This window comes from Paramisgurnus dabryanus, chromosome 4, assembly GCF_030506205.2.
Source record: "Paramisgurnus dabryanus chromosome 4, PD_genome_1.1, whole genome shotgun sequence".
Taxonomy (NCBI): Eukaryota; Metazoa; Chordata; class Actinopteri; order Cypriniformes; family Cobitidae; genus Paramisgurnus; species Paramisgurnus dabryanus.
In genome coordinates, this window is record NC_133340.1 from 24,440,425 (window position 1) to 24,465,336 (window position 24,912).

General features: G+C 38.8%; 1 protein-coding gene across 1 annotated transcript; it reads left to right on the forward strand.

The window, feature by feature from the left end:
* The first annotated feature begins 1,305 nt into the window (after positions 1 to 1,305).
* Positions 1,306 to 23,096, forward strand: spred2a (sprouty related EVH1 domain containing 2a). The gene is made up of 6 exons (XM_065295307.2): positions 1,306 to 1,814; positions 11,413 to 11,596; positions 12,310 to 12,478; positions 12,673 to 12,737; positions 19,102 to 19,251; positions 19,371 to 23,096. Exons 1-6 carry the CDS (start codon positions 1,789 to 1,791, stop codon positions 20,058 to 20,060), a joined length of 1,284 nt encoding a protein of 427 aa, XP_065151379.1. The 5' UTR covers positions 1,306 to 1,788; the 3' UTR covers positions 20,061 to 23,096.
* The last annotated feature ends 1,816 nt before the right edge of the window (positions 23,097 to 24,912 follow it).

A 24,912-nucleotide genomic window follows, 5' to 3' on the forward strand; every position in this document is an offset into this window, starting at 1 on the left:
AAAACATAAAACTTTTAATAAGGAAAACTTACGGTGACAATGAATCTATGTAAAACGAATTAATTATTTTATGAATATTGATCGCGTTTTATCCCGTTCACGTTTTGTTGCGTATTTTTGCTACATGTAAATTACTCGTAGGCTGTACTTTTTATTTCCTATTATCCATCAATTCACCAAAGTTATTTCAATTCAGGTTTAACCACCAGGTGGCAGCAAATGAAAGGATTTTATTTGTAAACAAGCGCTTATAAATCTTTATGTAATAACAAAAATTAAATATCTAATTGGTATTTACCATTTGCTTAGATCAGTGGATCTCCACCTTTTTAAGACCCTCTCATTTTCCACAGAATAATTTAAGACCCCACTCACAATTTCTACCCCCCCCAAAAAATATTTTATTGTTTGTCATATCTTCAAAGATGTATATTTGTTAAAAAATAATAACGTTGTTTCGGTTGTTTAAGCTTATTTTAAAGCTTGTTTTGTCTTTGGTTTTAAATAATTTATGGCCATCTTGAGGGCCTCTATAGTGCAGTGGTTCTCAAACTTTTTTGACGTGCGGGCCCCACTTGTGTACGGGCAATCCTTCATGCCCCCCCCAAATAAAATGTATCACATAAAACATTCCAAAACTTAACATTTTAATTAAACAAGCATATGAAATGATTCAATATAGTGCTAGTAGTCTTATTTTTTAAGGTTTAATTACACAGAATTTATGATTCATTCATGTAATTCATAAAATGTCATTAAACTGGGGCCCTCTGGCACCATCTCAGGGTCCCCTAGGGGGCCACGGCCCCCAGTTTGAGAACCACTGCCGTAGTGGACCCCGGCCCTGAATACTTGGCCACTCTCTAAACCAGCTTCATGCGGTGCATTTTTACAATATTAAAGTGAGCATCTTACTTTCATCCATGCTGGGAACAATATTGTTTGCTGCTTTTTCTCCATTACCCTGTCCAACTCATCTATTTGAATTATTTTTAATTAAATTTTTATTAAAATTGTGTTCCTGTCATAGCCTATGTATAAATGTAAATTTACAAAGGTAAGATGTTAGTTTTCTTAAAAAAATCATATTAGCTCGCATTTGTATCAGTTAGATAAAAAAAAGTAGTTGTAGGTTTCACATGGCATGTGCTCAACAAGTCTGCAGTACGTGAAAAGTTTGCGTACTCAAAAATGTGTGACACGTCCGGATACCTCATACGTGCGCATTTCTAGTGGAGTACAGTAGACCTGTGGTTATGAAATCTAACCCTGATCTACAGATTAAGGTTAGATGAGGCACTAGGTGGCGGTTTTTTGGTAGAGCCCGACACCGGAGATCCCTTCGTCCAAAACTGTCTGCAGCCGTTCCAGTGTGACGTCATTGCTTCCGCAACCCCCTCCATTCCCCCCACCTCCAGTGTCGGCGGCGCTCGCCTGCTGCTGACTACACAATCCAACATGGAGTAATAAGAGATGGGGCTCCACACCGAGACCAGCGCGCAGTCTTCAGCCACGGCGAGGCGAAAAAAACATCGATATAGCCATCGGGACGATGCACGAAGGCAGGATTTTGGGATTTTTAACCAGATGCATTGCGACCACTAGAGGATAAAGCGGAGTGCGCGGGGAAAGAGCGAAAATAAGCAACGCCGAAACGGATTTGGGGGAAAACTCGTTGCCCTGGACTTGAAAAAAGGGACGAGGTGAAGAACCGAGACGACATGAAGCCCGAACGATGCGTGCCCGCGGAGGGATATTATTATTATCGTAGGTGAAACGAGGTGGAAAATGACCGAGGAATCGCAACCAGACGAGTAAGTATCAGACCCCCTTCACTTTTTGCGAAAACGACGCATGTGGACACCAAAGGAAATCTTTATACTGTGGCCGCAGCGCGCTCCCGATCCATGCTAACGGCCTGAGAAATGCAGGGAATTCGTGCACGTTGAGACATCGGAGGTGTTTTATATTGAAAAACAATGCTGTGTCAAAGAGATTTGAGTGCTGGGCCCCTGCTGCAGGGCTCTGGTCTCAAACCGAGAGGGGAGGGAGGAGGGGCTGGAGCGGAAACATTTTGTGGAGAGATCCTATGTTGAATACTTTGTAACATGTCGACCCTAAAGAGGAATAACCTCTTTCGGGAAGCAAACACACGATTGCAACGTTCATAAACATACCGAGCTATAATATCGTGCAAGTATACGCTTTTATTAAGGGCCTGTTTTCCTCTTGTCTGGCCGTTCTTGGTGTCTTTCTTTGTGGTGGTCTGACATGCTACATCCGCCATTTCTTTTCGTGAATCGCTCTCATTTGCATACTGTCCTTCATTCATAAAAATACAGACGGGGGCGCGCACAGCGGAGAGTGCGCTTCGCCGCTCTGTGATGTTAAACGGGGGCCAATGTGACATATATTAGACCTTTATATGCGTTTGACCGTCAGATTTGATCAAACGTCTTCAGTTTCCATGGGGGGAAAGCGCAATGCGCGTGACGATTCAAGAGTCGCGCGAGCTCGTGCGCCATTTAGCGTTTGTTTTCATCTATAGGTTGGTGTTTACTAAGAAATGTTTAAGTTGGTGTTTGGACCAGGGCCCGCATCTTTGCTTACAGTTTGACTCGCACAAGCCGATCAAAGTCTCTCGCTAATAGCATTAGGAGCGGGTTAAACGGCTCGTTAACTTAGTGAGCTCTTTAAGGGCTTAAAATTAGTTTTTGTAACATACACTCAATCAGAATTAAAATGGTGATGTTTTTGGGGGGGCTGTCAGATTTGATCAGTCAATTGTTGTACATTTAAAAAAAATTCAAATGTATATATTTTATATATATATATATATATATATATAATGTAATATATACCATATTTGTAAACAAGTTGTTTTTACACATTTTATGGAATGTTATCTAAACTTTGTTCTTGCATTTTTATGTAGTAACGTATTCCCGCGAGACGTGTTGCGAGGACCATGGGATTGTTTTAATTTATGACACGCTCACACCCGTTTGAGTAAATACGTGTGTCTGACTGGGATGTAAAGGACCATATAATCGCCCGAGGTTGTGAAATGTTGACTTTTATCGGCTGAGGGGAGGAGGTTTCAGAGAAGGCGCTCCCGGAGCGATTGTGAGGGAAAACAATGTGAGAGGATTAAATAAAGATCCGGCGGAAGTTACAGAGGTCGCCGAAGCGGTGAAGCTTAACTGCGCGGCCACGCCCCTCGGTTGTTTCATTCTATGTGGAAAGACAATCATGAATTAAATTATGCTTTATATTCCTTTAAGCTATAAACTGGTATGGCCCTTATCTAAAAAGCTGTCAGAATTTTTATGTGCAGCGCTTAGCTTGTAAAGTGTGCTGTGTTGCCCAAAACAAATCGATTTTTATTGCAATTGCATTTATTTTGTTTACACTTTACACTCGTATAAGTTTTGATTTGAGACATCGTTGGCATTGAAGCATTTTTGTCACATTCTTACTTAAAAACATGGCTGAGCTTTGCCTTTACATGTTTTAGTTCGGTCAGCCAGTATTTCTTAAATGGGTCATCGTGCACATTGCTTGTACACACTGTTGACCCGGCTACTTCCTGTGTGTTTTGACCTCTGGGACATTGGGGCACAGGACATGACACCAAATCACTTACTGTCACAAACTGAAAATCAGAGCTTGTGCTTGAACTGAATTTGTCACCAAAAAAGTTATATTTCTATAGGAGATTTTAGGTTTTTGTTTGCCATAGAACATAAACGAGTCATGTATCGTGCGAAAGAGTCACAAACATAATTCATATCACATGCAATATATTCCGAGTCTTATTACGTAATAGTAGCTTTGTGTATAAAAGACATATAGACAAATGTATAATCTTAAGAGCAGTTTATGTCATCACCATCCCGTTTAACTGTAAAAAACAGAAACTTAGACATTGGGCTCAACATCGTGAGGAAAATTAATCTGATATCGGGCCAAACCAGGTAAGGATAATTAAAAAACTGGTGACTTTTTTATTGGAATGGGTGATTCTCACGAAATCCAGACTTAGAAGGTGTCAAGCCCTTGAAGCCAATTTTTTTGCACATATAAGGTTGAACTTACTATAACCATTATTTTTAGAAGATTTTAAAAATATTTCCTATAAAATTATTTACATTTTTTAGATTATCATTATCAAAAATTATCATTACCGCAACATGATATTCCATTAAATATATGCATTTACAAACTCATGTTTCGCTAATGAGAACTAAAAAGTTGTCTAGGTACTATGACAAACAAAATTTCAACTTTTATCTGGACAGAAAAAATAAGAACTGCTTACCTGGTAGCCATCTTGAGTGTCACAGTCAATTATGTCCCTTCCAACAATAATTTTTTTTTAAAAATGTCAGTTCCTTGAGAGCTTAAACAATGATTGAAAATTGTTGCGGAGGATGGGAAAATTGGTCTTGGACACATTTATATTCCTTATTATTGTCTCTACATTTACCAATGATCACTAAACACCACATGTTTCTTTACTGTAATTGTTTATAGTATAACATGCACTGAAGCTTTTTATTTTAATGAGATAAAGCATATTTTGTGTGCTGTCCGAAGAGAGGGCTCCGACTCCGAATTTTAGCCCGAACCCAGAGTACTCCCCCCTCTTAAACTGGGATAGATGAAACTAGCTGAGAGTGAGGTGATGGGGTGGAAGAGGGATGCTACAAAAACTGTCAAGGGATATAGGTGAGGAATGGCTATTTATAGGCGCCTCTTTGTGCTGATTTGTTGGATTACATGGTCATGCTCATCCTGAACTTGGTTAAATAAATGTAATTCCCTAAATCGTGCTGAGCAAACCAGTGGCTCTCACTGGTTATAACTGTAGTCGTGCACACTCACGTGAACCAGCAGGCGCCCTGACCTTAAACCCGGATGGCCAGTCCACCCTCTGGGTACTCGATCTATATTGATCACACCGCCATGACCTACAATAATACAGAATGGAGAGAGTGACCTTGAGTTAAGGTCAGTCCAGATGAACTTAACGCTGGTTACAGCAGATTTTGAGAAAGGCTGTGGATTGATTTCCAGAGCAGTCACACCGGTCAATCGCAGTTATTTCTATTTTAACCTGAAAGTGCGAGGGCAATAAAATACTCTGTTACCATTTTCAGAAACACAGAATGAAGAGGCAACAATGAAACGAAGTTTTGAAGAATGGAAAAGGTTTATTATTTTATATTTGCAGTGTGTGTGGGTGACAATGGTTCCTATGGCAGCTGCTCATGTGTACACAGTGATTTAGCCACTTTCACTTTTACATCAAACCTTCCACTCATAGTGACTTATAAATGAATAATATGTGACCCTGTCTGTGAATCTCATTATGAGATTAGAAAGTTTGATTTCAGTCACTGATTCCTATCATTGACATGATCTTACTCAGTCAATATTAAAAATATGTTTAAAAAGTAAATCACAAAAAATGACTTCATATGGCTTTCACAGGCAGGATCACATATAACAACAAAAGTTTGAGGACATTTTTCAGAGCATTAGCATTTCTGGGAAGTTTGGGCGGTGTCATGAAAATGTTATATTGCGTATATTTCATATCATGTTATGCATACTGTATATATGTGATCCTGGACCACAAAACCATAAGGGTCATTAAAAAAAGAGAGATTTATACATCAACAAGAAATTTTCCATTAATGTATGGTTTGTTTGGATAGGACAATATTTGACTGAGATACAACTATTTGAAAATCTGGAATCTGCGGGTGCAAAAAATCAAAATATTGAGAAAATCAATATTAATGATCAATAAATTTTTTTATATATTTATGGTAGGATAGTACAAAATATCTATATCGAACAGGATCTTTACTTCGATATTTCCAAAAACAATAATGGTCCATATACACTGTATTGTTGGCTATTGCTACAAATATACCCATGCAATTTATATCTTTCATATCTATCTGAATGTATTTCGTTATTCTGTGCCATGATGAAGACATTATGACAGTGCCTGTAAGGGTTTTATACGCTGCTGTCACGTTATTTGAGCTGGGCAGAGGGCTAACAGTGAGTCGAGTTCAGGGAAAACTTCCTAATGTCAAATGTAAAATGAATTTGCGCTTAAGGTGCGTGACTAAAGTCCGATTTATAGTCGTGCATAGGTTCTACGCCGTAGGCTATTCGTAGCCTCTGCGTAGCCTGACGCGCACCTCGCAAAAATTTTAAGGCGCTCTAAGCGAATTGAAGCGTTTTAGACCATAAAACATTTTTTGTTACATACCGGAAACATCTCCTCACTATCTGCTTGCTGCCTGTCCGCTGATCAAACTGTAAAAAAACGCGATCTCTGTAGACAGCCCAGGCTTCACAAACGGCAATATCAACAAGTGGCCAAACCTAGCATCACAAAACAAAACAAGTATTCCAGCCAATAAACGATAAAAAGGATTTGGGGGTGGGGGTTGGGCGCGTTAATGAAAGCACGGAAGGGAGGGGGAGGAGTTAGCTACGCTCCGTCTGTTTGAAAACAGTTTCAAACGTCAACAATAACTAACGTCTCGCAGATTCGCTTAGAGAGCCTTTAACAGCGCGTCAGATCTACGCGGACTGCAAGCGCTGTGATTGGTCTACCAGAACCCCTCCCGTCAGGTAAAAAAAACTGCGTCATAGGTATTTCATTTTGTGACTGTGAAAACAAAGATGAGCCAGGTTGAGGAGTGATTTAACTCAAACTGCATCAAAAGTCACTGTTTATTTACTTCCATCATTGCTGGTCTTCTCAAATTATACACAACAAGTTGCTGTTTCTTCTTCGTTTGTGGGTAAACTTGCTAAGCTTCTTCTTCTTTGACGTTTGCGCTGCTACTTTGGTTACACGCAAGGTTACTGCCTACCACCAGTCTGCGCGTGTGTTTGCACGTCGACACGGACGACGACACAAAAGTATAAATGAAAACCGACGCGGAACCTACGTAGGACCTACGCACGACTATAACGAGCCCTTAAGGGCCTGTTTACACGAGAATGCTCGAGGGTGAAAACGTACAAATATTTTATCGGATGTGCCTTTCGTTTACATGGTGACAGCATTTTAGGGGCTTAAAAACGTGAAACCACCCTCCAAAGTGGAAATCTTAAAAATGATCTACCCTCGCGTTCCTGTCTAAAGGGTAAAAACGCAAAAGTCTGCTCACGGTGGCTCTCGCCGCATACAGGTTCATGAAAATAACAACAAACATGTCGGATTATTTCCATATGTCGGACCTTCAAGTTGCCATAGCAGCTCTGATTAATATACAAGAGTCTTTCCAGCAGTTGTACGAAATATTAGCTAGTATTACTGATCAGAGAAGGTGCATTCATTACCTGCATCAAATTGTTGATATGCCAATTCGTCGGAGGCGAATGGACAAGACCTGGGAGAACAAGGAAGAAGGTTGAACGCCAGCGCGGACTTGGTGGTGTTGTGTGTCAGTGCTTCACATTGCCACCTAGCCGCCTGGAGTGCATACTACATCAAATATCAAACACTTTGGGTGCGTCCGAAACCGCATACTGTATAGTAGGTACTGAATTAGATGAAGTACCTACTTACTTGGCGTTAAAACAGTAGGTACTGTATAGTATGAATCCAGGTAGTATGAATGAGATTCGGACGTACTACATCCGCCATGTTGCTACATCACGTGACATACGTCGTCATCACGTCATGTCATTTCAGCGCGAAAACAGCCGCGTGCCTCTTCTTCGTTGGATAACTCCTCATCCGGGGCATCATGGGATAGTGAAGCGTCCATCGTATGCACGCTGCAAAATCTAACTGGAAGTAGTAGGTCATCCGGGTACTTTTCGCATACTGTTTTTCGAATACTATGTTTTCGGACATACTACTCGCCTCGCCTATGGCTTTTCGCGTACTATATAGTATGTAGTAGGCGGTTTCGGACGCAGCATTTGGGTCTCCATATGAACGCAGATTTTCACCTCAAAACGCTCGTATAAACGCGGAATTAAAAGTAGTAACGCAACGCCACTTTTGCATTTTCTTTTCAAATCGTTTCTGTGTAAACGTAGCCTAAAACACACGGGCACTTCAGTTAGTGCTGTATAGATGCGATAACAGTGTTTACATGGACGCATACTGAGATTAAAAATAGCGTACGCCACCTCTTTTAATACGATGATACTTGCTGCAATTATGAGCTTAATTGCATTATTTTTATCGAAGTATTGTGCTTACACGGGGCAAAGTATTATCGCAATATTGAAAAAATATCCCATTATAATCGCATTATGAGGGTGTACTTCATCTCATGTCATTATTTTATTGTTTTAGAGATGCACCGAATGTTTGTCAACCGAAGTATTTGACCGAAAATAGCAAAAAAACATCTTTCTTCCGCCGACATGTTTGCCTCACGGCTCCAGGGGGTTAATAAAGGCCTTCTGAGGATAATCAATTCAATTTTGTAAGAAAATATCCATATTTTAAACTTATATTAATAACTAGCTTCCTGTAGCGGCCTAGAGCTGTGTGGTTCACTTCTGTGAAGGACAGATGCACTTTTTTGGTTTTGAATGTTGTGGACCCTGTTTTCTACTGGACATATTATGTATCTCGAATGGCTTATGGGTGAGTAATTCATGGGGTAAATTTTGCTGAACTATCCCCTTTATTGGTCGAGCACAGATTTGTTTTGCTATTTTCAGCTAAATAGTTTCGGTTGCCAAACATTCGGTGCATCTCTAACCCTTTTATCTGAAAATAGTTCGGCCAAAAATGATAATAAACCCATGATTTACTCCCCCAAGCTGTCCGAGTTGCATATGTCCATCGTTTTTCAGACAAACACATTTTTCGGATATTTTAGAAAATGTTTTAGATCTTTCAGTTGATTAAATGTAATGTTACGGGGTCCACCCATAGTCCACAATCTTCAAGTCCAAAAAAAGTGCGTTCATCCTTCACAAATTAAATCCAAACGGCTCCAGGATGATAAACAAAGGTCTTCTGAGGGTAATCCGTGCGGTGTTGTTGTAGAAATATCCATATTTAAACTTTATTAACGAAAATAAATACCTTCCGGTAGCGCCGCCATCTTAGACTCCTCTGTATTCAGGAGAGAGTATTAGCGTAGTGTACGCACTTTTCTTAGTGACGTATGACAAATTCGGAGGGCGGGGGCACAGAGCAGCAGCAGAGTAGCCTCCGTAGGCTGCGTAAGCTCTCATCCTGAATGCGGACGCGACTAAGATGGCGGCGCTACCGGAAGGTATTTATTTTCGTTAATAAAGTTTTAAATATGGATATTTCTACAACAACACCGCGCGGATTACCCTGAAAAGACCTTTGTTTATCATCCTGGAGCCGTTTGGATTTATCTTGTGAAGGATGGATGCACATTTTTTGGACTTGAAGGTCATGGACCCCGTAACATTACATTTAATCAACTAAAAGATCTAAAACATTTTCTAAAATATCCGAAAATATGTTTGTCTGAAAAACGATGGACATATGCAACTCGGACAGCTTGGGGGTGAGTAAATCATGGGTTTAATATCATTTTTGGCCGAACTATCCCTTTAACTATGTATCCAGGGTTCCCACAGTTTTGGAAGGACTTATGCTGTAGGTTTAAAAGAAATCATTAGTTTAAAAAATTTAAAGCTGGTCAGGGAGTCTTTTTAGTGTCATCATTACTCAGCAGTGGAGAAGAAAAGCGAAGATGAAGTCACGTGATAGGATAATCGGCATGAAGCACATGGGATATTCACATTCACACCCTCGGACTGATTGTGCATTGACAGATGAAAGAAATGACAGGAGTGTTGCTGACCTCAACAGCACAGATGTGACCCATGGTTCTCGGTCCTGGCAACCCCAGCACTGCATGTTTCGTTTGTCTTTATAATTGATAGACCCGGTTTACTTTGTGAATTGTTTGGCCTGTTTACACCTGTTATTAAGATGCATTTTGATTGATCGGATCACAAGTGGACATTGCTAAGTAAATACAGATATAAATGGGGTGTGAAACGTTTTGAGCTCATCCACTTTGACCACATCCAGAGGTAGTCGAATTCGACAGGATTGCTTGGTCTTGGTCGAACGTGGTCTGGCTACTCTCCGCGTACTGATATAACGTATGATGTAGCAAGCAATGTTTTTACACCGGACCTGGCTTGTGGCGTAAACCCACAGTGCTCAGTGCGGTCAACGCATCTTAACACCAGATATAAACAGCCAGGTATGATCAGCAGTCATTATAACATTTTAAAACACATGGACGGCAGTCTAATACGAGCCGACAGGTGTGTGAAGTTCCCATGAACTGTTGTAGTCAGTATGTAAATGACACACTGAGAAATCCTGATCTCAAGTTTTGCATTTGAGATCAGAGTTTAAACGGTCGGTCATATTTTGCACATGCTTGCACATAAAAATAGGTGCAATATTATGAAAGGCATTAGCATACGTTCTTGTAACATATGCATGAGTCTCGAAATCTCGTTTGCATAACGAACATCATCCTCCTCACAGGAAAAGGTTTGCAAAGCAGGCTTGATAGCTTGGGCTTTTAACAGGACGGATTATGACGTCATCAATATAAATCACGTCAGATCGCTGGCGTAAGAAATATATATATGGTAATAAGCCAGGCATCTTACAATTGACAAATATTGGTAAATAAATCAGAATAAGGTCAAGTCTTACAACCCCTTTAGTCTTGGCTTTAAGTTTGCTGTATACTATTATTTTCTGTACTGCCTAAAAGGTGGATCGGGTTTTGTCTCTTACAAAATGACGATACACTGCAGACAGTCCTAAAGACTGGATTTTAAAAACAAATTGGGTGAAGTTTGAACCGAACCAGGCGTTATTCTCAGGAGATTAGTTGTATTTACATGCCAAAGATTAAAAGCCTCGGGCAAAGATTTTTGGGACACAGACACCTTTAGGGTGTTACATTGGGTTACAGTACAGTTCAAGACTGTAGTTAAGCTGTATAAGTCATCTTGAAATGGTTTCAAACAACAGTACTAGTGAATTTAATGTAATACTATAAAACTTAATAACGTAAAATATTCAAAAGTGCATAAAACAATGCATTTCATACAGACGATGATTTAAATGATGAAAATGTTGCCGAGTTATGAATTAATATTAGTTTTGGCATTTGTTTATGTCAAAGATCAAAAAGTCTTTCCAAAATTCTTAGAATATTATGAATTAGTTATTATGCAATACCAATCATACATTAAAAATGGTGAGGGAATCTCGTTTCAAAATACATTTGGAGAGTGTGAGAAGAAATTCATGCATGATTTTACCTTTTCATCGTCATTATTTATCATTGACCCCCTCCATCTCTTTGCCTCTCTTTTTCTTCCTCATTGCAGTGACAGTTACATAGTGCGAGTGAAAGCGGTGGTGATGACGAGGGATGAGTCTAGCGGGGGCTGGCTGGCTCAGGAGGGTGGAGGTCTCAGTCGGGTCGGGGTTTGTAAGATGGTCCCAGCTGACCTGGAGCTCCTGGGACGAAATGGCTTTCTCATCTATGGCGAGAGACTTAAAGACAAGCAGGTTAGAGAGCTAACATGTCATATGTAAAGATATTGTATAGGCAGAAGGTTGTTAATCGCAAAAATAAGCCCAGATAGTGTGACCAGGACCCGAAGCGAGGGGTCTTGTATCACACTGAAGGGGCTTATTTTTGGGGCTTCTTACACGGCTATTTATTCATAAGTAAAGTAAGGAACATAAAAAATTTATTTGAAATATTTTATTTGCTAATTTTTTATGAATATTCGTTATATCTTAAATAACCTACAGGGGACGTTCTCTTTAGGTTATTATAAATATAACCTACAGGGAACGTTCCCAAAAAAATAACCAAATGGCAACCATATGGGAACGTTAGGGGAAAGTTCTGTGTCCCTCCGCAATGAAAACCCATTAACTTTAGGTTTTAAGATAAAAAGACGCTTAAATGTCACGAACATACTATTTGGTTTAATCTTTAAAAGTAAATATGCTATCATATATGTTATTAAAATACATATTTATATTTAATATTTGTGTATTATTAAACCATACCTGTCAAAATGATTTGCAGCATCCAGGTTACCGTGTGTTATTACTTTTGATTGTTATCTAGGAATAACAAACATGCAAATGTTGCAGAATCAAGCATTCCAATGAGCCGTGTAATAAACAGTGTTTATTTGTTCGTATTTACAATTATACAACCTTAGTGTGATGTGCATATATAATATATCTCTTTGTCGTCTTTGCAGGTAATCCTACAGTGCTTTCTAAAGAAGGACCTGGTCTACACTAAAGCCACGCCCACCTTTCATCATTGGAGGGTGGACAACAGAAAATGCGGGCTGTCGTTCCAGAGCCCCGCTGACGCCCGGGCGTTCGACCGTGGCGTGAGGAAAGCCATTGAGGACCTCACGGAGGGTGAGTGGATCCAAGAGGAAGATGAGTAAGGCAGAGACTGTTGAAAGGATCTTAACGTTTGCTATTTTAAAAACACATAATTTATGCCATGTACTATATGTTTAGTCAGATTACGGCACAGATCCGGTGTGTTAAACATGCTGAGTAACATGACTCCTGCATTTATAACATGTTATATAACTGATGTTCTGCAGGATCTACAACATCCTCCTCCACACTGCAGAATGAGGCTGAACTGGGTGACGATGATGTGTTCACGGTAAGTTCGTTTCTTTCCTCTCTCTTCTTCACTTTATTTTAAAATAAGACATTGAAAATGGATCTCAATATTTATTTGTTTGCTGTTTCTTGAAGGGCACCTATTATGCAAAATCCACTTTTATAAGGTGTTTAGACATATTGGGCCCTATCTTGCACCCAGCGCAATTGACTTTGTCAGTGACGCATGTATCATTCGTATTTTGCACCGGCACACAGCGGGTTTTTCCCTCCACAGACGAATGTCGGCAAACTAGGGAATGAAAAAAAAGTTTTATTTTGTAGCACCATACTTACTGGTATAACTCCTCATGTAACAGTCTTTAAACAGGGAAAACACGGAAGTGTTTGGTGGCTTCCCTGTTTGGTACCATAGGAATGAATGGGGCTAGGCTAAATGCTAACACATTCACAACGCGCTGTACAGTGCACGCATTGAAAAAAGATAGATATGTATTAATTCGTCTAAGTTGAGGTAATAACATAGTTTAATATGGCAAAAGGGTAGACTATTCCTTTAAGGGGACGCGAATTTCCATGTGAATATCTCTAGAATTCCACGCGCGACTTTCACGAATGAACGAAGTTAGTAAACTCAAAATGTTCAACCGACAAACAAGACACGGTAGACGTAAATTTGACGCCTCAAATGCGGCTAGTGTGAACCCACGGTTACAAAAAAAAGTTGTGTGCATCTTGAGATAAAACAATGGCACTGATATATGTTAAGATATGACAGTGTAAGATGTTTTTAAATTAAGGCAGCTCAAACATGCAATTGGATAAACCGCCCCATAATGTTTAAGGGTGTATTGCTATCAGTGTTCATGCACAGGGTGTGACCCGTTCTCCCCTTTCCCCCGGTTGCTCTTAATTCAACACCACAAAACCACACTAAAGTACTTGTATAGAAGAGTCATAGACACACACACAGATAAAATAAGTCAAGCGTTGAGAAGCGTTTGTTAGCCTTTCTCAGCAGTAGTGATTCTCTAATGGCTAACTTTAGAGGTTTATGACTCACAGCTATTCATAAAAGCCCGGCCAGACACTGATCATTACTAATCAGAATAGTCAGTCACTCCTTACTTTAGAGAAAAAGAGAGAGAGACAGAAATAGAGAGGCAGAGATAGAAGAGAAACAGAAAGAAAAAGATGAAATTGAGAAAACAGATAGAGAGGAAAGAGACAGAGATAGAGAGCAAGGCAGAGCGAGATAAAGAGAGAGAGAGAGAGTTTTAGAATGGACAGCAGCTGTTGCTTGTCTAATTCCCTCTGAGGTGAAGTCTAAAGTGATAATTAGCACAGCCACAAATACATTTCCAGCCAGACATCACACACACAAACACACACACACACACACGCACACGCACGCACACAGTAACACTCACATTTACACACAGGTCACTATAATAATGCATATGAGGAGTTCAGATATAAAACCTTGTGTCTGGCATGTTTTCTTGTAAATTAGAATTTTTTTATCAGGCTTTTATGTTTAGTTTCAGTAATTTCACTTTAGTTGGCATAGTCAGCAATTGAAATAGCTTATTTTCAAAATTGTCATCTTTAGCCATTTCATTGTTAATTTACAAATTTGACTGTATTTTACCGCAAAACCCTCTAATTACATGCAATCTTATTTGGCAAAACCCTCCACCACTTCTTTGGACAAGACATACAGTAGTAAACAGTAGCAAAACATTGCAAATGATGAAAGTGAAGAATGTAAAAATGAAAAACTGAACCACACATTAGGGGGCGCTGCGGTTCACGTGACTGTCACATTCAGGGTGTATTCAGGTACAAGTACTCACGAGGGACACAAGTTTGAATGTGATCCACGAAAATTTGGCATCTAATAAATTTTTCGTGCATTTAGAGCTCAATTGCACAAAGTCGAAGTTTAGCAGATTCTGTCATCAACACAGTATTTCTAAGGCCGGGATTAAGCGGATTTGAAGCGAAGGTATTTGATGAACTGCCGAAAAAAGACGACCTCTTCTGTAAAAACAAGTTTGAAGTATCTTGTAATCAGTGTTATGGTTAACGCATTACAAGTAACGTGCATTACGTAATAATTTTACTTTTCTGGAGTAACGAGTAAAGTAACACATTACCGTATTTTCCGGACTATAAGTCGCATCATTCAAAAATGTGTCATTAAGATGAAATAAAGACGGAAAGGCGAGTTATTCAACTTAACAATAGCAGACAGAACAGCAGGCTGAATAGATGTCTGAACGTTAAAGTAATGTTATCAGTTATTTAAACGATAAACCATAGCATACAGAACTTGCCTGGAAGGTTGAATAGTCTAAATTAACCAAACAAGCCAACTAGTGTGAAGATGGCAGACTCGTCATTCCGCATCACTGAATCCATTAAATTACATAAATACAGAAGCAGCATATAGCGGACATTTGCAGCTGTAGACGGTAATGATGTCTCTTGCCTCATAAATGTCAAAATTTATTTATACTGACTTACAAGGCGCACCAGACTATAAGACGCAGCACCAGCCAAGTTATGAAAAAAACGCGGCTTATAGTCCGAAAAATACGGTAATTTATAAATGTACATATTAGGGGTGACCCCGAATAGTCGAAGATTCGATGCATCGATAGGAGAAGCCTGATTCGACTACCAATCTCATAGTCGAATCGTCGCAGATGTATTATGAAATGAGGATCATTCAATTTTGGCCGTATATGGGTGCACACATTATCTGATTTCACATATAACAGCTTTCTCACAATATATTAATATACTGCATATTATGATAATGCTGCAAATAATATGTGAAGTAGCAGCTTTCAATAAATATTTTTAAAATGCGTTAATAAATCCAACAACCCCTGTGACCGGGCTTCACGTCCATAAGAGGTCTCTATGTTAATAACTACCCGTTCAAAGCCTTGCCTCTTTGTTTCAACATTTAAAAGACAAAGCTGGCAAATTAAACTTTGACTTAATTTCTATATTTTATTTTATATCACTTTGGGTTTAAATAACTTTGGGTTATCTGATTTAACTATTTGGTTTGTGTTTTGTTTCCGTGCACTTGAGGCATTTTGCATATTTGTTCTGCACTTTGTTACTTCTGACCTTATTTTATTTAAAAAATTGTATTTATTATAAACGTAAATTCCGATCTAATTTAAGTATGTAAATTTTGGATAGCTTTTCGTTGTATCGATGTTGCGCTATTGCGTGCTGGCCATGCTTGCGCATGTAATTTAGCCGAACGGGCTAGGTAGGTGCTCTGCGTCTCATATTTAGGAGTTCATCAAACTAAACATTAAAAAACGGATGTTTTTCGACGAGTATAAGTTTTTAAAATGTATTTAAAACAGAGTGGTTATATTGTATATCTTAAAGTTAAACTACAAAACAGGTAAGTCGTTTTTTTTTTTATTTCGGTGACTAGTATCTGCACCGAACCTATTTCTGCCTGACACGAATGTCTTTCTTGTGATTTAATATTATGGTCAGTCGGTGTTCACTTTCAAATGATAGCAAAGAGATTCCTGAAATAAATAATATCATCCGGTCTTTCTGTATCTAAAGTTAATACAGAGATGATCAAAGTCAAAGCAAGCAAGCAGGTATTTCTGTGCTAAATAATAACGCGTAGTGTCTATAAAATCATTAATTTCAGTGTTTTTCTTGTTATAAATTAAAGTTTAATGAATTGTATATAAAGATTAGTTTTTATCATTTACAGTCACAATCACAAATTATTTGTCATTTCTCATTTATCGGGTTTTTTTTTGGGTCATGACTGCTTTGACGCGCTATCTCCAAATTAAATAAAAACACTTAATTGTAGCCGGAGTTTCCAAGGCAGGATCACCTTTGTTATTTTTTTAGGTTTAGTTATCAAAATGTATTTTTGTGTGATGTTCTGTAGATCGTGGCTTTAAAATGTTATGAGGAATAATAAAAAATGTTGCCTTACATTTTACCTTAAAAAAAAAAATATATATATAAATGCATTGTCAGTTTTGTCTTCGTTTATTACTTGAAAGACAGTTTTGGTCACTTTATCAGACAGTTGTTTATGTGTGCTGCTTGTGAAAGAAAATAAAAGTTACCAATTTGTACCTGGTCTGGCCCCCTCCCAACCCATGCACACAAACATAGATGATTCGACTATCGGTCGACTATGGAAAGATTCGAAAATTCTGATTCGAATATGTAAATCCTTAGTCGAGGACACCCCTAGTACATATTAATATTTTAGTTACTTTTTTAAAAAAGTAATGCAAGTTACTTTTCACATTAATTAATTAAATTTAAAAATAAAATAATGTACTGAATTAAACTGAACATATTAACGTAGAATTACGCACAGTTTGAGTCAGAAACGGAGATGGCAGGCAATAGCTTGACATTTTTGCGATCATAAAAACACTTGCAAGGCCTGAAAGAGATCAAGCCTCAGCCAAGTAAGAAAAAGTAACTTAAAAGTAACGTAAGCATTACTTTCCATGAAAAGTAACTAAGTAACGCAATTAGTTACTTTTTTGGGGAGTAACTTAATATTGTAATGCATTACTTTAGTGTTAGTTACTTTCCCCAACACTGCTTGTAATGTGTGCTAAAAATGGACACCTCCAGAAGTTCCCGTTCGAACGGTCCCTTTGTTATTATTTGTGACCCTTAAAGTTTCATAATCTAAATGCCAGATTTTTACTGTAAATCTAAAGTGTAGATTTCAGTCCCAACATAAGAAAGGAGACAGATGACCGGCGGAGACGAGTTGTCATCATCACACACAAACACACACTCTTGAGTTACTGATGGCCGTGTGGCTCTGTGTCAACTCTTTTCTCTCTCTCTCTCTCTCTCTCTCTCTCTCTCTCTCTCACACACACACACACACACACACACACACACACTTGGCTTCAGACTCTGGCTCCAAGCCTCAGGAAGAGCCACAGGAAGGAGACAGTGTAGATTTCAAGGGTTGAAGGTCACAGATAATAGCGCTCTAGCACTTCATTTGCCGACTTGGACGAACCTCAGACACGGGTCAGAGGTCACGCAGAATGATCTGTGCATTGTTGTGGAAGTATTTTTAAATGTTTTTGTACAGATCAGAGACACTTCCTGTATTTTCGGTAAGTTTGAAAATACAGGAAGTTGTTTCATTCTTTTTAGGGGGACATGTGCTAGCGATGTATTTAGTTTTTCTTTCAAGTTTCACTTATGAATCGGGTGGGTGGACGACCACAGTTTTATATCGCAATATTAGTCATAGTAGCGTTATATGTCACGAAAATGGTTGTTTTGCTGGAAATTCTACCCAAATGTGGTTTGGGGACGTAACACACCTCAGCACCCAAGGGCGTTATCGAGTTTCCTTTAGATGTCTGCGTAAAAAAACAGATGAGTTATTATTCAGGTAACTAGCCTTTAAACTTGTCAACTTTTACAATGTTGTTCATCAACATTTAAAGTCCAAATGAAATCAGAACTGACAATTCTTATTTTTTATGTAATATTGCAGTGTTTGTTTATTATATTATATTATAAACTTCAAATAAATCAAAATCTAAAAATTTTCTTCCACCCCCGTTGGCGATAATTTCTTTATGACAGCAGCTAGACGGCTTGGGCGGGAGCATTCGTTAACTCCGCCCCCTCCACTGCTGCCAGGTCCATTTTTGAATAAAATGCCTACTTTTATGTATATAATCAAAGTACAGGGAAAAAAACACAGGCCACACCCACTATTTTCATTGCGTGATATTCTATTTCACTCCGAAATACATCACAACATGAAAGTTAAGTTGATCGTGACTTTAAAGATGAAAGTATGTTAGAAGAAACGTAGTGCGGGCCTATCAGACGCTCCAAGAGCAAAGTTCAACTGCAGAGACCATTACACTTCAGTTTGATGGCATCTGAGCTTAAAACCAAAGATATTTATTATTAACAAGATGGACGCTGATATGAATATAAATTGGCGAGATTGCAACAGTCAAGCTCTAGTCCCGCCTCCCAGTATAAAGAGCCAATCGTTAATCAGAATCCTCTGGGAGAGGGACTTTGCGCATGCGCAGAATCGACTGGATTGTGTTTTGCATTTGACGTCATTTGCCCTTGTCTGGTAAAACCGCTTATACTTCCAATTATTAAACATTAAGTGTTACATTTGGGATGATACTACTCTACTTAAAGTCATACACCAGATGAATGATTACATAATGTATAGTGTCATTTGGGACGCAACTTATGTACTTGCATGCAATATGTTTAATGATCGAAATGCTACTCTAATGTTATTTGTTTAAACCGTGTCACAATAATCCTGCCGACATTGAGAAACAATTTCTATTTTGTCATTCTGTCCACAGAACACCACAGACAGCTCATCTAATTCTTCTCAGAAGAGAGAGACATCCATGCAGACGCTCGCACCAATCAGCTTCTCTGAGCCCCACCATTGCATTCTGGGACATCTTTACGACCAGCACAGGCACTCTGACCGTTACTACCTGGAACAGGTGAGCATGTGCAAATAGTCTGTAACGTGGATCATATTATGATTTCGAATGGCAATATTTCAAATAAAAAGTTCTTCAGTCCTATTAATAAAATAATATAATGTTTCCATTCTGTACAGACGGTACCCATATTCCCCTGTTCACGTCATGTCAGGTTTCACGAGGAGGATGAGGAGATCGTTCGGATTAACCCGCGCGAACGCTCTTGGCTAACGGGCTATGAGGACTATCGGCACGCAACCACGGCCACGCGTGAAAAAACACTGCGAACGGATGCCACGGACGCTTACGTTCACCTCGATAAGAGCGAGCCACCCAAACACGACTACACTTACTCTTACCCACACAGTGGGGACGGACACCTGACCCACGGAGGCAAAACGGGCATCGGAGGGGGCGTGGTCACAGGGCAGCCGAGGCCGCTGACGGCGAAATGGCTGCCGCGGCGCGTGGACGATGGAAGGGAGCGCTTGCGGTGCGTGTACTGCCAGAACATGTTCAGTCCGGTGGAAAACGGGCGCGGGCGCTGTCAGGAAGCCCCGGACCCCGTGCAAACGTGCATTCGGCGGGTGAGCTTCATGTGGTGTGCGGACAGCCTGCTCTACCACTGCATGTCGGACACCGAGGGCGACTACTCGGACCCGTGCTCGTGCGATGCCAGCGAAGAGCGTTTCTGCCTGCGATGGTTGGCGCTCCTGGGTCTCTCGCTGTTAGCGCCCTGCATGTGCTGTTACTTGCCACTGCGAGCGTGCTACCGATGCGGTGTCGCGTGTCACTGTTGTGGCGGGAAGCACAAGGCAGCGGGGTGAGCAGCGGGACGGGACACAACAGTGTGGAATGAATGAACTGCATTTGTTATTTTTTCCTTCCCGCTGTATTTCAGAGGGTCGTCCCATTAACGTTTCGTTTGTTTCAGTTTAACTGTACCGGACAGAGGTCCGAATATTTTTTTGTTTTTATTTGTATTGGTTTTTAAAAGAGTAACCCTCAGCTTCCATTTAAAAAGACTACACGATAAATATTCGTTTATATATGAAAAGTATATATAAATATATGTAGATATAAATATATAAATCCAGGTACTTTATATTTTTATGCTTCTGTGCTTTAAAGGTTTGACTTACGTTCCCGCGTCTTTGTCTGTTCGTTTTAATCGATTCGTATTTTTACGTCACTGTTTGCTGTGTCTCTCCAATCAGAGGCGTCTGTTTTAACTGTGATACACGTCCACTAGACAAACCCAGAGTCCAAAATAGTTGACCTGTAGGATGGTAGATCCCGTGTGTGTATGTGTGAGGTGTGATATGAACACATTGCTACACAATTGTAAAGCAATTGTAAAGCAATTGTGTGTCTTTTTGTCTCACAAAACATGTCTAGATTGCATTAACCCCAACAATTGATTGCAAAATAATTTAAAAAAAAATCAAGCATATTGTGGGACCATTGAGATGTTATTTTTTATTTTGGTTATTATCGCCATTAAACCATTACAGTAAACCATTAATCTTTACTGTAATGCACCCACATATTTTACCGCTAATAATTCATATTATTCTCAATGGCGATTTTCTTTACTATAATACAGTGGTTTTAAAGGGGGTCTAACATACACTACCATGATGTATAAAATTAGGGATGCAGCAATATATTAGCCTATAATCGGTATTGGCAGATAAAAGCATGTTGACAATGACAAATTGCATTAAATTAAGATTTTAAAACTTAATACTCTGAAACAAAGAGTAAAAAGCAACACAATATGTATTTATCTGTATCAGTAGATGTCTTTCTAAAGAGTAATTTATAGTCATGTGTAGATTCTACGTCATAGCTATGGCGTAGGCTATGCCATAGGCTATGCCATAGGCTATGCTGTAGGCTATGCCATAGGCTATGCCTAGCTCTGCGTGGTCTGATGCGCACCTCAACAAAAATTTAACAACATGTCCATTCTACGCAGACCGCAAGTGCTGTGATTGGTCCACTAGAACCCCTCCCGTCAAGTAAAAAAAATCGTTGTCGCATTTCTTCATAAGCATTTATGCTTACGGTAAAAACATAGATGGGCCAAGTTAAGGAGTGATTTAACTCAAACTGCAACAAGAGTCGCTCTCTAAAATAACAAAAGGAAACCAAGGCACTCTTCTTAATTATAAAACCGCTTTAATAAAGGTGCTAGTTCATAATAGAACTTAAAAATACCACCAACATGTTTTGGCCTACATCTAGGCCTTCATCAGGGCAAAAGGCACCAGGGCACCCCTTCTTTGTGGGTGATTGTTTTTAAGAGTCGCTGTCTATTTACCTCCATCACTGCTGGTCTACTCAAATCAAACTGCTTCTGCATCTTTGTTTGTGGGTTTACTGGCCAAGCTGTTTCTGCTTTGGCTCCGCGGACGACAATGCAGAAGTATGAAAAGCGATGCGTGAAGGCTAAGCCATAGGAATTACGCAGAACTATAATGAGTCTTTAAGTAATAAAATATCGGAATCAACACAGAAATGTTGTATTGTTGCATCCCTAATAAATATACAATCAAATATACATGTTTTTCACATTACAATTTTTTTAAATTGGGGAGATTTGCTTAAAGGTGCAATATGGGACTTTTAGCGGAATCTAGTGGTGAGACTGTGAATTGCAACCTGCAGCTCAGTCCACAGCTCACCCCTCCCTTCCGAAACGCATAGAGAAGCTACGAAATTCACCACAGGACTAAAACATCGTTTGAGATAAAATAGTGACAATAGATATAGAGCAGTTTGTCCGTTTAGGGCTACTGTAGAAACATGACAGCGACTTCCATGTAAGGGGACCCACAGTGTATGTAGATAAAAACGACTCATACTAAGATAATAAAAACAATACAGTTCATTATTTAAAGCAACACTATGTAGTTTCCATGTAAAAATGACTTACAGCTCCCCCATGTGGTTGAAAAGCGCAACAGTGCCTGGTATCAGACACTCTTCTGCAGGCAGGGGGAGGGGCGGGGCTGTGTTTCCTACCCTCCACCGCCACTTTCAGAGTGTGCTTGTAGCAGCTAGGAGGCTGCTCAGGTTGCAGCAACAGTACAATTTGTCCAGTAAAAAGTTGTTCTATCACTGAAATAATTTTAGAGACATTATTTAAAGGTAAAAAACTACATAGTGTTGCTTTAAGATCTTTATACACCACTGATAAAATAGATATGTATATTATATTGCAATTCCGTCAAGAGATCCTTCAAAAAGTCCCACATTGCACCTTTAAATAACAGTCATAGTAGTCATAGTGCAGAAAGTCATGGTCCTCAAAATAGGCTACATTTTCTTTAATTTTTTTTAAAGAAATCTGACAGTTTTTGTGAGATATACCCAGTGTGTTGTTCAGAATGCGTGTGTATGCGTGCGTGTGTGTGTTATCGATGTTTAAAACTCAAAACCAGCCTCAAAGTTGATGTAACCGTCCTACAGGATGAAAACAAGATGTCTTTTCTCTGCCTTTGTCTTAAGCACAACACAACTAGTAAAACTAACAAACGAAAAACCATCTGAACACTGTGCAAGTTGTTGTGAAGTTCTCAAAATATTTCCAGCGGCTGGCCTATCGGCTTCATCCTTCAAACAACATCGAGCCAATCGGTGAACTGTGATCCTGTTTGTCATCTGATGTTTTATGTTCTGTTTCTTCTCTCTCTCTCTCTATCCCCCCCTCCCCTATAAGCTTCTGCAGTAGTACTATCTAAACGGTGAGCAGAGGAGTTGTATTTTTTAACCGGTGTCCAGGAGAATGAGTTATCTGTCTGTATGCTGCTCCTGAACACAATCTGAGATTAAAGGAAAGTGCCTGAATCATTTAATGCGGTCTTAAACTCTTTCTGTACATCTACGCTCACGCTTATTTCGACATAATCAAACTTTTACTCACATCTGTAAATGTTTTAGTTACGGAAACGTATTTTTCTTAACAAGGCGTTTGATAAATTGAGAGTATGCCAGTTGGACTGATGATGCATGTCAATATCATTTGAGAGGTGAACATTTGGGCTCTGCACTGTAAAAGTAAAAGCTGCTCTATTTAAAAAAACAAAACTTACTGCAATTATAAACTTACATCACTGAAAAAAATGATTCATTCAATTTACTCACATTTTTTAAGGTAAGTGTTTGCAATCAATTTATTTAAGCTACATTTAAACAAAATATTTTTATTTTATTTTACTATTCTAATTTTTTTGTTTAAATGTAGCTTAAATAAATTGATTGCAACCACTAAAAAAATGAGTAAATTGAATGAATCATTTTTTCAGTGATTTTCTCACTTTAAGTGAAACATTTAAGGTAAAAAAACATTAAAAATTTACTTCAATTTTCTACTTAAAGTAAAAACTGAATTTAATTATTTTTTAGGTTGATTCAACTTTTACGTTTTACTGTGTGAATGTAATAATCTCATTCATTTTCTCTATAGACAGACCTACCATAGGTTTAAAGGACATAATAAGTGTTGGTATTTGCTTTTGTAAAATCCATTAGTCTGTGTGATTAAAATGTTAACATTTTCTTTTTTTTTAAGTGGTTTTCTGGCAACCACAAATGTTATTGTTAACATTAAACAATCTCAAACTCTATGTAAAATATATGTATATATTTAAATATATTGTAATACATTCCTCCTAAATGTAATTTTTATACTAATTATAAATGACTCAAAAGTGTTATATTTTATCGAGAGCATCATTTGTAGTATTATATTTTTCATGACATGATTTGCAATGTTTCTTGGAATGAGTAGTTTATTCATTCATAAAAGACTATTGCAATGTTTGCAATTTTGTGATTCATCTCAGGGCAGATTGGTTTGATTCATGAACTTGAACTCTGGTAACTAAACTCGGAAACTGAAATTTCTATAGAGAAAATGAATGAATGAATCCTAAATACATCAAAACTCTTCTGATAAAGCCTGACAAACGGGTGTATGTCACACATCAGAAGATATAAAAAGCTTGTGTGTGTCTGTGGACGGGTTTAGCTGAACTCGTGAGCAGCACATTTCTAAAAACATCCTCACAAATATAGTGAAACTGACTACTGAGGAGGATATTTTGGGGGGTCCCCTGTAGTTAAATTTGTCCAAATCATTTTTTACTTTAAAAGGCACCCATTATGCCCATTTTCACAAGATGTAATATAGGTATTTGGTGAATCTTGTTTCCCAGAATGTGTCTGTGAAATCTCAGCTAAAAAACAGATCGTTACTATAGCATGTCCAAAATGCCCCTGGACGGGTGGGAGCAAAAACACCCTGTTTTCGGGTTGTACCTTGAAATGCAAATGAGCTAAAGAGTTCCTCACTCCCTTACCAAAAGCCATAGTGAGTGTTTTCAGTAAAAATAGATCTGTGAACACAGTCTAAGACAATAGTATCCCACTATTGAGATATGGCGGACAATGTACAACTCACTGAGGATGGAAACTATATGGTAATGCAGGACGGTCAGTCAGTAGCCGTGGGTGGGGCTTTATCAGTATGACATCACAATAACATGTCTAATTAGACTGCATTGGTTTAATGGGCATTAAAAAGGAGAAGTGAGTCGAATTTTTTTATTGTAGATTGGTTGTGTTCAATCTATAAATATAAGTATGCCCACATCTTTGTGTCTGGGTTAG

Coding starts and splice junctions, on each gene's coding strand:
- spred2a (XM_065295307.2), top strand. CDS start 1,789: ATGACCGAGGAATCGCAACCAGACGA. Junction 1,815..11,412: donor GAGGAATCGCAACCAGACGA/GTAAGTATCAGA, acceptor TCCTCATTGCAG/TGACAGTTACATAGTGCGAG. Junction 12,479..12,672: donor CATTGAGGACCTCACGGAGG/GTGAGTGGATCC, acceptor GATGTTCTGCAG/GATCTACAACATCCTCCTCC.